Genomic DNA, 13,142 nt, shown 5'->3' with positions numbered 1-13,142 from the left:
CTTCTTAATTGGATACATTTATTACAGCGAATCTGCAACGTCTCTAGACCTCTCTCTGCAAACCAGACCTCCACAGCTTTTATTACCTCCTCGTTGGAAGAAAATTTACGACCATTTCAAATTTCTTTCAGTTGAGGAAAGAGATGATAGTCGGATGGAGCCAATTCTCGTGAATAAGGGGGGTATTCTAGTACCTAGTACCCTATATCACGAATTTTTTGCATGGTAACATGAGATTTGTATGCAGGAGCGTTGTCCTGCAAAAACAAAACACCTTTGGATAGCTTTCCGAGTCTTTTCTCTTTAATTTTTTTCTGTAGAGTGGTCAGTAATGTCGAATAGTAATCTCCGGTTATTGTTCTACCCTTATCCAAAAAATCAATCATGATTACTCCATGGCAATCCCAAAAAACTGAAGCAAGAACTTTTCCAGCAGATTTTTGGACGCTAATCTTCTTAGGTCTTGGAGAACCAGAGTGTCGCCATTCCATCGATTGTTGCTTTGTTTCTGGATCGTGTAAATGTACCCAAGTCTCATCCATAGTTACAATTTGGTTTAAGAAGTCTACATAGTTTTCAAATCGAGCACAGATCGAACGCGATGCTTCTACCCTTGCACGCTTTTGGTCAAGATTCAAACATTTGGGGATCCATTTTGCAGCAATTTTTCTCATGTCCAAATTGACGTGAACTATATGATGAACGCGTTCGTATAAAATATTCAGTTCAGATATCCGTTTTAGACCAAATCGACGGTCTGATAAAATCATGTCATGAAATGCATCGATATTTTCGGGGACTGACACAGAAACTGGCCTTCCCGATCGATCATCATCTTCAATGGAAAATTTACCTATTTTGTAGCTTTTAGCCCAATTTTTCACGGTCGCATACGAAGAACATTGATCACCAAGGGTAGTTAAGCATATATATCTTCGTAAATCTGCTTACCTCTCAACCCTTTTAAATACATCAGGTCCTTGATGATGGCTCGATACTCAAATTTTTCGATATTCACAATTTCGGTGAACATCTTCTTTCTTTTAATTTATTGCCTAACTCTGCTTCACTTTTTTGACCTCAAAAATTGAACTTTTGCAGTTTAGGGACCTGTGTTTATATCATATATTGCCTCAAGAGTATTCAGGGAATATATTTCCCAAAAATTGCTGTATGAACTTCTGAAACACGTCTTTTTGCATCGAATGCAATCAGAATAGATCGCAGTAAATTAAAAATTTCACGGTAGATTACTGAGGGGAGAGAGGATCAAGCAAAATCTCACAAAATCCCACCAGAGGGGGCTTTTTTCTAGCCTACAGCTCATTTCTTCTAAAAAAAATTTTCAAACCCACATTTATTAGTAAGAATTAAAATTATATTATATATTGATCAAATCGACTCGAAGAAACCAAGGAGAGGAGGAAAATATTTCCCCAAACAGAAATTCATGCCAGTCATTCTTCGAAGACATGTAACAAGTCGGCCTAACAGACCCCTCTGCCCACCTTCCACCTAATCAATTTAGCCGATAGGACAGGCAAGCAAGGAGTCCTCGTCTGGCGTAAGATGGTCCATTAATTGAATCATGACGAGGATGACACCCGAAGGGACTCTCAGACTTTCATCTCTATCTGCAGTAGTTGCTGCTAACTTCGGCGGGCCACAAAGGTGCCGAAATTTCCATTGATGTCTGCAAATGTACCGCCACTTCGGTTTTAATTAATTTTCGACTATCTGATGGTCATCTAGCATGGACAGGGATAAGTTTCCCAAAACTTCTTCAGGTGATCGACGGTTCCGATGACATTTATTGACGTGGACTATTTGATTATGGAAAAACCATTTTACCATTGTAAGATTTATAATGCCTAATACTTCATTCAGAAGTCTGCAGATCATTTTCTCACTAAAAACAATAGAATCCCAAAAAAGTAGATGATAATAAAAAATAATCGATGTAGACCAAGATCCTCCGATATTATAATTGTCATGGGCGTAGATGGTAAGGACCAGGGTGGGCACGCCCCCCAAGCTAGGTACTGAACAAACAAACAGGCAAAAAACTGTATTTAATTTCCCGTGACCAACTTCCATGAGCAATAGCCCCCCATATACCATCATTGAAACAGTGTGATGCACATGTCTTTCCACAAAAATTGAGGATATCATTTTTTAATTTTTATTCTCACTATCACTATTCTTAATAAAATCTATATGTGCTTTTTCAAACTCGAGAAAACATTTTTATATTATAAAAACTGAATTGTATGCTCATAGTAATTGAATAATTAATTCTCATATGTTATTTACTTTCTTCTTAAGTTAAAATGTTACGTATACCTATGTTTGTATTTCCATGTTTAGTATTTCAAACTAAGTGTTGATCAAACATTTCTGTAAAACTTTATTTTTATGTTCGCATCAGTAATTAACACTGTTGCTCAAAGATTTCAAACAAGCATCATCCTTTCTGAGTCTGAACATTTTATTCAGATTTTCAAGGTCAATAAAACTCATACATTGCACATACTTTGGCTAATTATTTCCCGAAACCAAAGGGTGGTAGAACTAGTGCATGCCTTAGTTCGTGTACTGGTACTGCCTTCACTACAAAAACCACCATGAGTACACCGGAGATCTGAAAAAAGCCAGTATCAAACATCTTATATTCACAATGTGATAAATGGAATCTAAAATAATAAGCTCACTAAATATTTCAAATCTAGATTCATTTCTGTTAACTGGTAATTCGAACTCTTGGAGAGGCAGATTTTCAATGTTTATTTTCAGCGAACGAAATGGGGCTTACTGCCTAAACAGACTCTTCAAATAGAAGATTGGGTAAAAATGAGATACGTGAAATAATTGGCAGAATTCGTTTATGATTTCAATTTTTAATCGTCTCAAATTTGTATTATATGATGGTTATAAGAACGAGAATAATGAATTTGAAGTTTATGGGTACTATAATATCGATTTCGATTTGAATTTTAATGATTTCATTAGGATTTCTAATTGGATGGGATAAATTTCTGCATATAATATGCAAATTATATTTTTTTTGCTTTCATTAGCTCTGATTTATTATACCTAGATGTTTTTTCGATAAATTGAGTACCTATCAATTCCATTCAATAGGAACTTTTCAAATATTGACAGAAAAATCAGATGACTAACTACCAAACCACCGAACAGATCTTGACCATAGGCAACTCAAAGCACACATTCTAACATTCTAAATTTTAAGTGCCTTGTACTTTTTGAAGTATTTACGTCGGGACAAAATTGAATTTGATAAAGAAATTTTATTAGAATCATATTTTTCATATATAATCCAATTATGAAAAAATTTTTAAACGCATCTCAGAAGTTCTCTCATCCGTTATCGACTTGAAACAGGTGCCATGTGATTTGAGTTTCGAAATGAGATAAAAATCAGAGTTATATCAAGGGAATACGGTGGTAGTTTGATGAGATTTGGTTGGTGTTATGGCCAGAAATACGGTTCATATTGATAGCTTGTGTATAAATCTTCCAAATTCCAAAAACTTTTGGGAAAAATCTGTTGGTCCTTCGACAAACTTAGTTTTCGCTTTTTGAGAGTATCTTCTCATTCAATACACTCACTGCCATCTAGTGCCCACCCTACAAAGTATAAATGAAAATGCTGAAGAAATTTTTGAATATCAGTAAAAACTCAGAAATTATTGTTCGATTCACGATTAAATGCGCAAGTTTTCATTCTTTCGACTATTAATTGAATAATTTTTCGAGAAAATTCCATAAACATCAGCATTCCACCTTTATTTTTCTCTAATTGGTAGAATAATCCCGCAGATGTCAGTAAAAATAAATAGTACAATCATTGTACTGTACTGAATAGGAAATCAGAGTTTTTTTTATCATTTCATTATTTTCAGGCCTACATAAATCTCCTGAAGTTTAATCCCTTCCTCCTAACTCCCCTTTTATAATATTTATGTAATATTGCAATATTTCCAACATGAAATGACAAAAACTAAAGCTGTGTTTTATCCTTTCACTTCTCCCAATTTTAATTTGTCCCCAATAATTTTATTTCAGTAATTAACAAGATATTTTTTTTTATTTTTTGCTATCAAGAATGGTTGAATAAAACCAGGTATTTAGAAAATAAATTTATTGAAAAAATATAGGTACTCTAAGCCATACTAAATTCCAAAAATTCACTTTATACAATTCATTTCAACAAGGCTGAATTGAACTTATTTTTAACATCTTCATATAATTGAAATTACATAACAGAACTATTGGAATAGACTAAGTACAATATCAGTCATGTTAACAGAACAAATCTTGGCTTGAACTTCAGTTCATGATGCAATATGGCAAAAATAATCATCACAGCACCTTGAATCAGTGCCAACTACATTACTTATGACTTCCAATGGAGCAAAAAAATTCATGGGTATAAACTAAGAAAACATAACAAAATTTCGAAATAAACACTTTTGTTAATCTTCATGTGAAAAACGAGGTCTAGACTCTTGCATTATCTCAATAAATTCTATCCATATTCGTCATAATAGGTTTTCATTTTACTATAATCTTAACCAGTGCTAAAAACCAAAAAATATTCAATCAATATCAAAAAGTGGATGCTGATGGGATCTCCTTTTCCATTCAAAATCCTTCCTCTCAAATTCTAAAGTATAAAAGTATCGACCGATTCTGAATGCTGCTATGAATTGAAGACAAATAACAACGACTTGATAAATTAATAATTGCTATGCAGGAGTAAGTTTAGCTGGAATACTTCGAACATTAAGGACAACCTTGGCCATAAGCTCCTTTCCATAATTTGTTAACTTTAAAAGTAAAGCATTCAAGATATCCTTAACTGGAATCCAGTAGTATTTCATTCCTAATTTTTTCTTCAAAGCATATAGTTCAGCAGAATGCAATGATTTACAATAGTCTTCTGCTCCTTTGAAAATAGATGGATCTGAAGTTGTTAATCTGGCAAATCCTATCCTTACTAAATTTTCACCAACATTTAAATAAGGACTTTCATTCCTTTTTGATAACATTTTGATAATCTTACTTTCCTTCTTTCTTGTTGCAGTTTTCCCAACCATCTAAAAATTGAATATGCTGACTTAAGGTCATAAGATACTTCATCATACTTACTGGTTTTATGTTAGGAAGGAGAACTTTACAATGAATGAATTCTTTCTCTTTTTTGACTGGAATAAATGTAACTTCTGAATTGACAACAACAGTTTGTAACCAACTCATTCCTAAACCAGTTACTTCAACCCCCAATATTTTTACTGGAAGCTCTCCTCTAGGAACTATAGGAAGCGAGATCAATGGCTTATGTTCAACCATTAAAAGTGCTCCATTAGGATCTATTCTTTTTACATAACCTGCCAGTTCTCTTCTTTCTGCTATAAACCTATTAGGTATATCTTGGGGTTTTTTGAATCTGCTGAACTATAACATTCAAAATGTTAAAATATTACATATACAAACACCTTTGAACTTACTGGTCTAACTTTACGAATTGCTGCACTGAGACCTATTAGAGCCACTGAATAACAACCAAGCTGAAAAATGGTTCGAAATTAGATTCTCATTAAGAGATCAAAATTTATGTATATATATTTACTTGAACCCCCACAATTTCCTGGTCCATAATATTTTCGTATCGATTGAAAACTTCTTTTAACGTATCCATAATCGATGCAGAAATTATTTCTTATTTTTTTTCTATTTAAGAAACAAAATTTGTCGAAATCCCTCGTAAAATTACAATTGTTCTTGTTTTTTATTTTTTTATAAATGAATTCAAAACAACTTGATGCGGGATTATATAATTGTCACTGTCATATGATTGTCAAATTTGATTTGGTACATTAGCACTACACTACAGAAAATTGAATTCTCATCTTTTAAATAGAATTCTTGTTTTTTTCACATTCACATTACATTAACGTTGTGTGTTATATTTGAATTATTCAGAAGAGTCGTAACTTGTCTGTAGGTATTTTAATCAATAGTTCGAAGACAATCAGACGAATTCATTAATAAGATAAAGAGTTCCTTAATCCACTCTTTCTTTTTTAACCTAATCTACGCCACTGGTCTATGTCATTTGGTCAAGTGTAGTCGCCATTTGTGAAAAGTCTTAATTATCATCAGAAGATTTTGTAAGTTTTAGCAATTTTTTCAGTCTATGAAGAATCGCAGTAGTTAGTAGTTTAATAAATTAGATGGAAATGCTATGTTAAAAATAGTTACTTATTCATCCGATAGTCGGATCGATGTGGTTGTTGATTAATTCAATACCATTTTTTGACAGAAAGAATTATTGTATCTTCAATTCTCCTGTTTCACTACATGAAACAAACATTTCTCCACAGTGTTTATAGTATTTCCATTTTAATCTAGTTCACAATGATACCTGGGAATGTTGATCCACGAAGACCTGATAAAGTGCAAAGATATAAACCTAGCCCAGTTAGTGCAAATGGTCAAGGCGAAGATCTCACCCCTGACTATATGAATATTTTGGGTAAGTGTGACTGTACTTGTTTATTTTTATGCATACTTTCCTATTAGTCTCAAGGTAACAGGTTTGTTGTTTTCTTTACATTATTCTAGTAATAGTTAATGAATTAATCTATTTAGTAAAACCAATAACCAATAAATATGAAAGATTCATTCCTTAAAATCATTGTTTGATTTCTGACGAAATTCAGGACATAATTACTTGGCTCTATGAATTCTTATCTCTTTAACTGTTTAGAAAAGATTCAAGTGTCAAGTGTTTGCATTAAAATCTCATAACATATTTGTTGTTAAACTTGAGTTTTCTTATATTATCTTCTCCTTCCTATTGGTTATTTGATTCCAATTTCCTTCATCAAAATTATATGATACCTCCGGATTATCGACATTTGGTTGGAATTCATTAGTGATAATTGATCTTGTTTGACTAGGTAACCATTGTTAGGAATTATAATTTGTATATTGTCTAGTCCAAGTGGGTGTGTATTAATTGCATTCAGTTATGTTTCATAAGGAAAATTCTTCGAGTCTTTTTTGTTTTAATATAGTTTCTCATTTTATCCTCATTTTTGAAGAATTCAGATAGATTAATAGAATATATACTTCCAATTTGAATAATAAATATATATATATATATATATATAAATAAGAAGAATTTTTTTCTTGAGAGTTGCCCCAAAGCAACAAGATATTATTTTAGTCCATTATTATGTGGCGTTCTGTGAAAATGAGCAAAATTGGATAGACATACTAATATTTTAAAAAATTAACTCCATTTTACTTTGAATAGCATTTTAGTGTATTCATTTAAAATGTTAATTTTAGAACAGTAATACCAACATTAGAAATAATCAGTAGGAAAAATTTCAATCACTTATAAAACATATCTATGGTTTTTGACCATTTTTGTGGTTATTTAAGGTTTCCCTAGTTTTGTAGTTGAAGTTAAAATTGTCGAAAATTCTTGTCAAAAGCAAGAATTTTCAAATTTTGAAGAAGTCCTTGGTGACTTGTTCAAAATTTGACAATGTATTATGTACGATACGTAATAAAAAGCAGCCATATTGAGTGTGAGTTGGGTACACTTAGTGTGTTTAGAGTGATTAATTTTTGCATTCCGTAGGTCACCAGGCGACCACGGCAAATGCAGTGGAGTCCCATGAAATAAATGCTGGTGGTGAACCCCAAATGGAGGAGCCCCACGAAGAAGGTCATGAGTGTGTTTCAATTACCACTACTAATGCTACTAACGTGATACCCACAAGCCCTCAATATGGTGTTGCGATTATTTCCAATGCCGCTATAACAGAAACTTCTTCAGAAAATAACGTGCCAGCGACGGAGGTTGTTCCAGACATTCTGTCCAAACCACCAGATGACATAAAAGACCCCCAGTCGACACCAAGTAGGAACGATAGGTTTAAAGTAGTGAAAATTGCTAGTTTAGAACCTTTCAAAAGAGGAAGATGGAAATGCATGGATTATGTGGATGAAGTGCCACCACAAACCAGCCAACCTTCAAAAATCACTCAGTCAGCAGGTAACCTGCAAGTTGGAGGTCTTTATATGCAAACCCAGAGCTTGCCCCCACAACAGATACAACAGATCCTGATGCAGGGAGGTTACACAAATGGCACTCAGTTTTTTCAAAACGTTCCAGCACAAATGTTGCCTCAAACTCAATATTTTTACCCGGCTGGTACTAGTATACCCCAGCAGAACATGCAACAGCAGATTGTGAATTCCGGAGGAGTGCCAAGCAGTATGCCTACCCAATTTATCAATACTTCCCAGCAATATTTCCAGCCTCATATGGTTCCAAATTCAAGTACTTTTACGATACCTCAGAATTACCAGAATATTCAGTATGTACCAGCCAATATGATACAAAGTCAGAATAGTGCTTTTGTGCCTACTTCGCAGAGTATTCAACTACCGATGAATTTTCAACAGAGTCAAACCTTTGCCGGTCAACCTAATGTGGGTCAGGCAAACATCTCGCAGCCTATTGTGAATGGGCACGCGTATCCACAGCAGAATGAACAAAACGCAAACAGTTTACCTACACAAAATGCAAAAAATGTGATCTTAAATTCCGCAGTGCAACAGCCGGTGGTCAGTCAGTCTCAGTTGACACAACAGAACATGCAGAACCAGATGACGATGCAAACCAACTCCCAACCTGTCTCTGTTGTACAAAGTCAGCAGTTTCAGCAACAACAAACTCAGAACACCAACTCTAATCATCCGATAATGTCTGTGCAACAGCACAACATGCAGCCAGTTCAGCAAGTTGTGGCGATTTCATCACAGAATTTCGACCAAAGCATAGCCAGTAACGTGTATACTAATCCCCAATTCGCAACGAGTGTGAACAGTTTAACGATTTTAGAGAATGTCGAGAATTCCTCGGAGAACATAAACGAGAACGTGAGTACGACCGAAGCTAGTGGTGATAATCCGGACGATCCTGCAAAGACGAATCCTGTTGTTAATGCGATAGATAATAAAATCGAGCAGGCCATGGATTTGGTGAAGAGTCATTTGATGTATACGGTTAGGGAAGAAGTGGAGGTGCTCAAGGAAAAAATCGCGGAATTGATGGAGAGGATACAACAATTGGAGACTGAAAATAATTACCTTCGTTCGCAGATACCAAAAAATCATGTGCTCAGTATGCCCACATCCAGCACCAACACGCCCGTTGCTTCTTCCAGCACCACTACGTCCCAAAACACAGTTCCATTAGTCACTGCAAGTCAAAGTACTAACACATCTAACCAAAATAATATCACGACTGAAATACAGCAATAGATTTAGCTGTTGATTTTGTTTACCTTTCGTTTCGGCCAGTTGAAAATCTGGTTTTGTAACATGTTGTATTTACCCTTAAGTTTTCGAGCAATTTCGAGCTAGTAGAAGTTGCACTCGCTAGATTACTTCTTCAGATTTTATGGGAATTTTTAGCCCTGCTTGCTTCATTTCATAATTGATATTGTTGCGCTGGTATTGCGAGTAACTTGGAATTGAAAAATTTTCAATGAAATTACAGAATATAAAGGAGGATATTGGATTGATATTACAGTAGTATATACTAAAGCGCCGAGCGGACATGCAGAAAAAAAAATTAGTTGCCTATTATACATTATTGTCAATTTGAACTGGAAGTTGTACCTAATTGACAGTTTGAACGGACAGTTGTCAATTATATACAGTTACCAGTTTAAACTGTCAATTATGTATAAAATTACCAGTTGAAATTGGCAATTATTTTATTTTTTTTTGCAAGAATACAATCTCAATAAATTTTTTGATACTCTCACCACAGCACCCACTAAAATACCATTATTCTTGAATTCTACTAAGTATTTGCTTCTGAATTCTTTATATTTTTGATCTGAAGCATTCGCATGAGCAGGGAAATAAATTCTGGTGATTCTGATTGATGCTTTTTTGTTTTAAGCAATAATAGATTAAATATTAAAGTGAAAGATAATTTTTTCTTGATCAAAGCTCTTCACCTAAAATATTTATGATATTCTAATGAATGACTTTTGATAGTGGTGACCAAATTCAACTTCAATATAATTCTTTTGTTTTTCAAAATCGATTCATGAAGTGCATATTTTTCAGTATTAATGAAAGAAATTCAAATTCACATTTACAATATTGCAATAATTTGGCACCACATCAGTTTTTCGAAAGAAAAAAATTAAGTGGCTTTCTAGTCAGTTTGCATACATATTTATTATTATTTTAATTTTTTCGCTGTAACCTTGATATTTCAGAGACAAATATCTCTTCAAAAATGTTGTAATTTATTCTTCCTTGAACAAATGGTGACATGGACATGGAAGGAGCTGATAACTGTACTGTTATTCCTTGACTTATAAATTTCAATTGGTATGGTTGATATAAAATTTAATAACTTTCCTGTCCCAAACAGAAGATTTACATGACTGGTAAAAATAGAAGCCTTTTTTTTCAGCTCAACCTTCAATTTTTTATTTTATTCTTCTGCGATTTGATTCTTCTCAAATATCAGGAATTACTGCGAAATGTTTGTTCAATTTGACATTTTTGATTGGCCGATTTAATTGAAATTGTTGTAAATTTTGTACAATGTTGTAAATTATGTAAATTGAAGAAAAAGTGAACAAAAAATTGAATTGGATTATAGCATGAAACCAAATTTTTGATTTGGTGCTACTGGAACTGTGATTATTATTATTTATTTTGTTGGTTGATTTCAAAATGAATTGCTATACTATTTTTGTAAAAATTGATTTGTCGAAATGAAATTATATCAGTTATATATTATACATGTTAAAACTAAATCAAATCTCTGTATGCTATCATAGCAAATGTGTAAGTAATAAACGTAATGATGTCTATTGGTGTACAGATTTGTGACATTAATCATATAGCAATTTTTTATGCATATTTGTTCAATATAATTTCTCGGTGTTGAACTGCCGGATAAATCCATCTATCTCTAAATTTAAGGTGACAGCTGAATGAAAACTGGTTTTCTTGAAGTCTTGTAAAATAGCATTTTCCCAATGCTTCTGTCATATATTGAAAATTCCCCTACCTGCTTCATATGATTCAACTAGCAATTTAAAGGATAAAAGATCATGAAAACAATGATCTTAGAATAAACAAAGTCTATGTTGGAAACGTTATGTAGCCCAAAAATTATAGTATATAATACTTATATACTCCACATTCATTGCTGTGGCACCCTTAAATCAGTAGGTAGAGCATTTGCAACGTCTAAGAAGAAATGTAGATTATTATGGCTGTGTTACATTATGAAATTGTTTTTGTTTAATAATGAAAAAATGTGTAGGGAATAATATGTTAAATAAATATGCATGAGGTGAATTGTGGAGTTTGAATTTCTCCTACTGAATTAGTTCATTATTGTGGGAAAATTTTGTTTTTGTGATTACAATAAATATATCAATGAGTTGGAAAGAGACTGATAAAAAAAAATTGTATATTTATTGGTAATATATTGTGAATTTCTAATGATTAATGCCCTTCTCTCTTGGAAATATTAGATAGAACAAAATTCCTTCAGTGGAGTAGTTCTTCAATAAGCCATTAAATTGTATGTGCTAGTCGTGATCTTTTTGTTTTCATTATGGAAAATTATTTTTTAAAAGATCCATGTGATATGCTCATCAGATTAATATTCCCAAGCTTTTTAGTTTAAAAGACTGGCCTATGTTTATTGAAGCATATTAATATTTTTTTTGTTATTTTCCATATATTATGTAATTTCAGATATTGTATTTGTGAGTGGAGTTGTCTTAAGATCTATATGTAGTGGATTCATCTTTAATTCAGTTTGATTATTTGCATTTTCTTTTTTTCGATCTGACGAAATACTGAATATTTCAGATTTCTTTTTTATGGCCATCACAAGGTATTATATGTGTATACATATTTCTTTTCCTACCCTATCGATTATATATAAACTATAAAATAATATATGTGTTGTATTGTTTTTCTATGGAATACGTTTTTATTCAAATCACATAAGGTAAACTATATTTTATTACGCTATTACAAATATACAAAATAAACACTATAGTGATGATATTGTGGTTTATTTTTGTTGAAAGAATGTATGCAACTTTTCCATTCATCAGTTGAATAATTTTTTTTCTCTCTGTTGAATATTTGGATTATATCTAAAGACAAGAAGAGAGTTCAATGTCTCTGATAAATACAATTGAAAGACGCTACGGTTGCAGGGTAAAAGAATCTTAAATCATTGAAAGCATATGTTGGCGGGGTAACGCTACTAGTACATTGAAATCTTGGGGTATGCGATTCTTCGAAGTTGCGGACGCATATTTCTCATAACCGGATAGCTACTTTTTCCAGAATTTAATAATTTGTTGGCGGAGAGTTAATTTTTCTTTCAATTGTATCTGAAAACGAATCGATTTATTATCAAAATGAACATAAAAACTGCGATTTCCAATACTCGTTTATTGTCATGTATGATAATTTAGTGTAACTCTTTTCTTTCGGTCTAGGTATGATTTTTAGCATGTGTGCTTTGATGATGAGGTTGAAATGGTGTGCTTGGGTGGCCTTGTACTGTTCCTGCATCAGTTTTGCCAATACTCGATTATCTGACGACACTAAACAAGTAAGTGGAAGATACTTTTTCCCAGCTTGCAATGTTTTATCATTTTGCCATTCCCATTCCATTTTTTTTATCAGTAAATTCTGTCGAAGAACGACTAACCAAAAGTTAATTGATTATCAGTTTGTATGTACAGTTAACATTGAATTATGCCCGAAAAAAGGGAAGATGGGCTCATGTGGACTCTAAAAATTTTAGATGATATCTTTATGCAAGAATTGATTGGTTCACTTTTATTTTCAGGTGCTCAGTTCCTTCATGTTATCAATTTCTGCCATTGTAATGTCTTATCTACAGAATCCACAGCCTATGACTCCACCATGGGTTTCAATAATGAACTGAGAAATTTTGGATAAATACAATTGTTTTTGTTGTTTGAGCAGGAATTCAAATAAAGTTGGATAAAAAGATAACACTTGAT

The 13,142-nt window shown here is 32.9% G+C and overlaps 2 protein-coding genes and 1 long non-coding RNA gene across 5 annotated transcripts; 1 reads left to right on the top strand and 2 right to left on the bottom strand.

The window, feature by feature from the left end:
* Positions 1–2,470: 2,470 nt before the first annotated feature.
* Positions 2,471–2,876, bottom strand: LOC123308477. The gene is made up of 2 exons (XR_006537130.1): positions 2,712–2,876; positions 2,471–2,641 (listed from the first exon to the last, which is right to left on the bottom strand). It is a non-coding gene; the product is annotated as an uncharacterized LOC123308477 (long non-coding RNA).
* Positions 2,877–4,147: 1,271 nt separating this feature from the next.
* On the bottom strand, positions 4,148–5,879 carry LOC123306473. 2 transcript variants are annotated; one of them, XM_044888495.1, is made up of 5 exons: positions 5,654–5,879; positions 5,532–5,591; positions 5,173–5,478; positions 4,818–5,120; positions 4,148–4,601 (listed from the first exon to the last, which is right to left on the bottom strand). In XM_044888495.1, exons 1-5 carry the CDS (start codon positions 5,720–5,722, stop codon positions 4,584–4,586), a joined length of 756 nt encoding a protein of 251 aa, XP_044744430.1. In that variant the 5' UTR covers positions 5,723–5,879; the 3' UTR covers positions 4,148–4,583. The 2 variants fall into 2 exon arrangements, with proteins under 2 accessions (XP_044744430.1, XP_044744429.1); XM_044888494.1 differs by having other exon boundaries at positions 4,148–5,120; positions 5,654–5,878.
* A 160-nt stretch (positions 5,880–6,039) lies between these two features.
* LOC123306469 (PAT complex subunit Asterix) lies at positions 6,040–13,134 on the top strand. 2 transcript variants are annotated; one of them, XM_044888490.1, is made up of 4 exons: positions 6,041–6,194; positions 6,436–6,559; positions 12,609–12,724; positions 12,965–13,134. In XM_044888490.1, exons 2-4 carry the CDS (start codon positions 6,442–6,444, stop codon positions 13,061–13,063), a joined length of 333 nt encoding a protein of 110 aa, XP_044744425.1. In that variant the 5' UTR covers positions 6,041–6,194; positions 6,436–6,441; the 3' UTR covers positions 13,064–13,134. The 2 variants fall into 2 exon arrangements, with proteins under 2 accessions (XP_044744424.1, XP_044744425.1); XM_044888489.1 differs by lacking the exons at positions 12,609–12,724; positions 12,965–13,134 and adding an exon at positions 7,679–12,163 and having other exon boundaries at positions 6,040–6,194.
* The last annotated feature ends 8 nt before the right edge of the window (positions 13,135–13,142 follow it).

This window comes from Coccinella septempunctata, chromosome 2 (assembly GCF_907165205.1).
Source record: "Coccinella septempunctata chromosome 2, icCocSept1.1, whole genome shotgun sequence".
Taxonomy (NCBI): domain Eukaryota; kingdom Metazoa; phylum Arthropoda; class Insecta; order Coleoptera; family Coccinellidae; genus Coccinella; species Coccinella septempunctata.
This window is presented reverse-complemented; position numbering and strand designations above follow the sequence as displayed.

Coding starts and splice junctions, on each gene's coding strand:
- LOC123306469 (XM_044888489.1), top strand. CDS start 6,442: ATGATACCTGGGAATGTTGATCCACGAAGACCTGATAAAGTGCAAAGA. Junction 6,560..7,678: donor TGACTATATGAATATTTTGG/GTAAGTGTGACT, acceptor TGCATTCCGTAG/GTCACCAGGCGACCACGGCA.
- LOC123306473 (XM_044888494.1), bottom strand. CDS start 5,722: ATGGATACGTTAAAAGAAGTTTTCAATCGATACGAAAATATTATGGAC. Junction 5,592..5,653: donor AGGAAATTGTGGGGGTTCAA/GTAAATATATAT, acceptor ACCATTTTTCAG/CTTGGTTGTTATTCAGTGGC. Junction 5,479..5,531: donor CAATTCGTAAAGTTAGACCA/GTAAGTTCAAAG, acceptor TGAATGTTATAG/TTCAGCAGATTCAAAAAACC.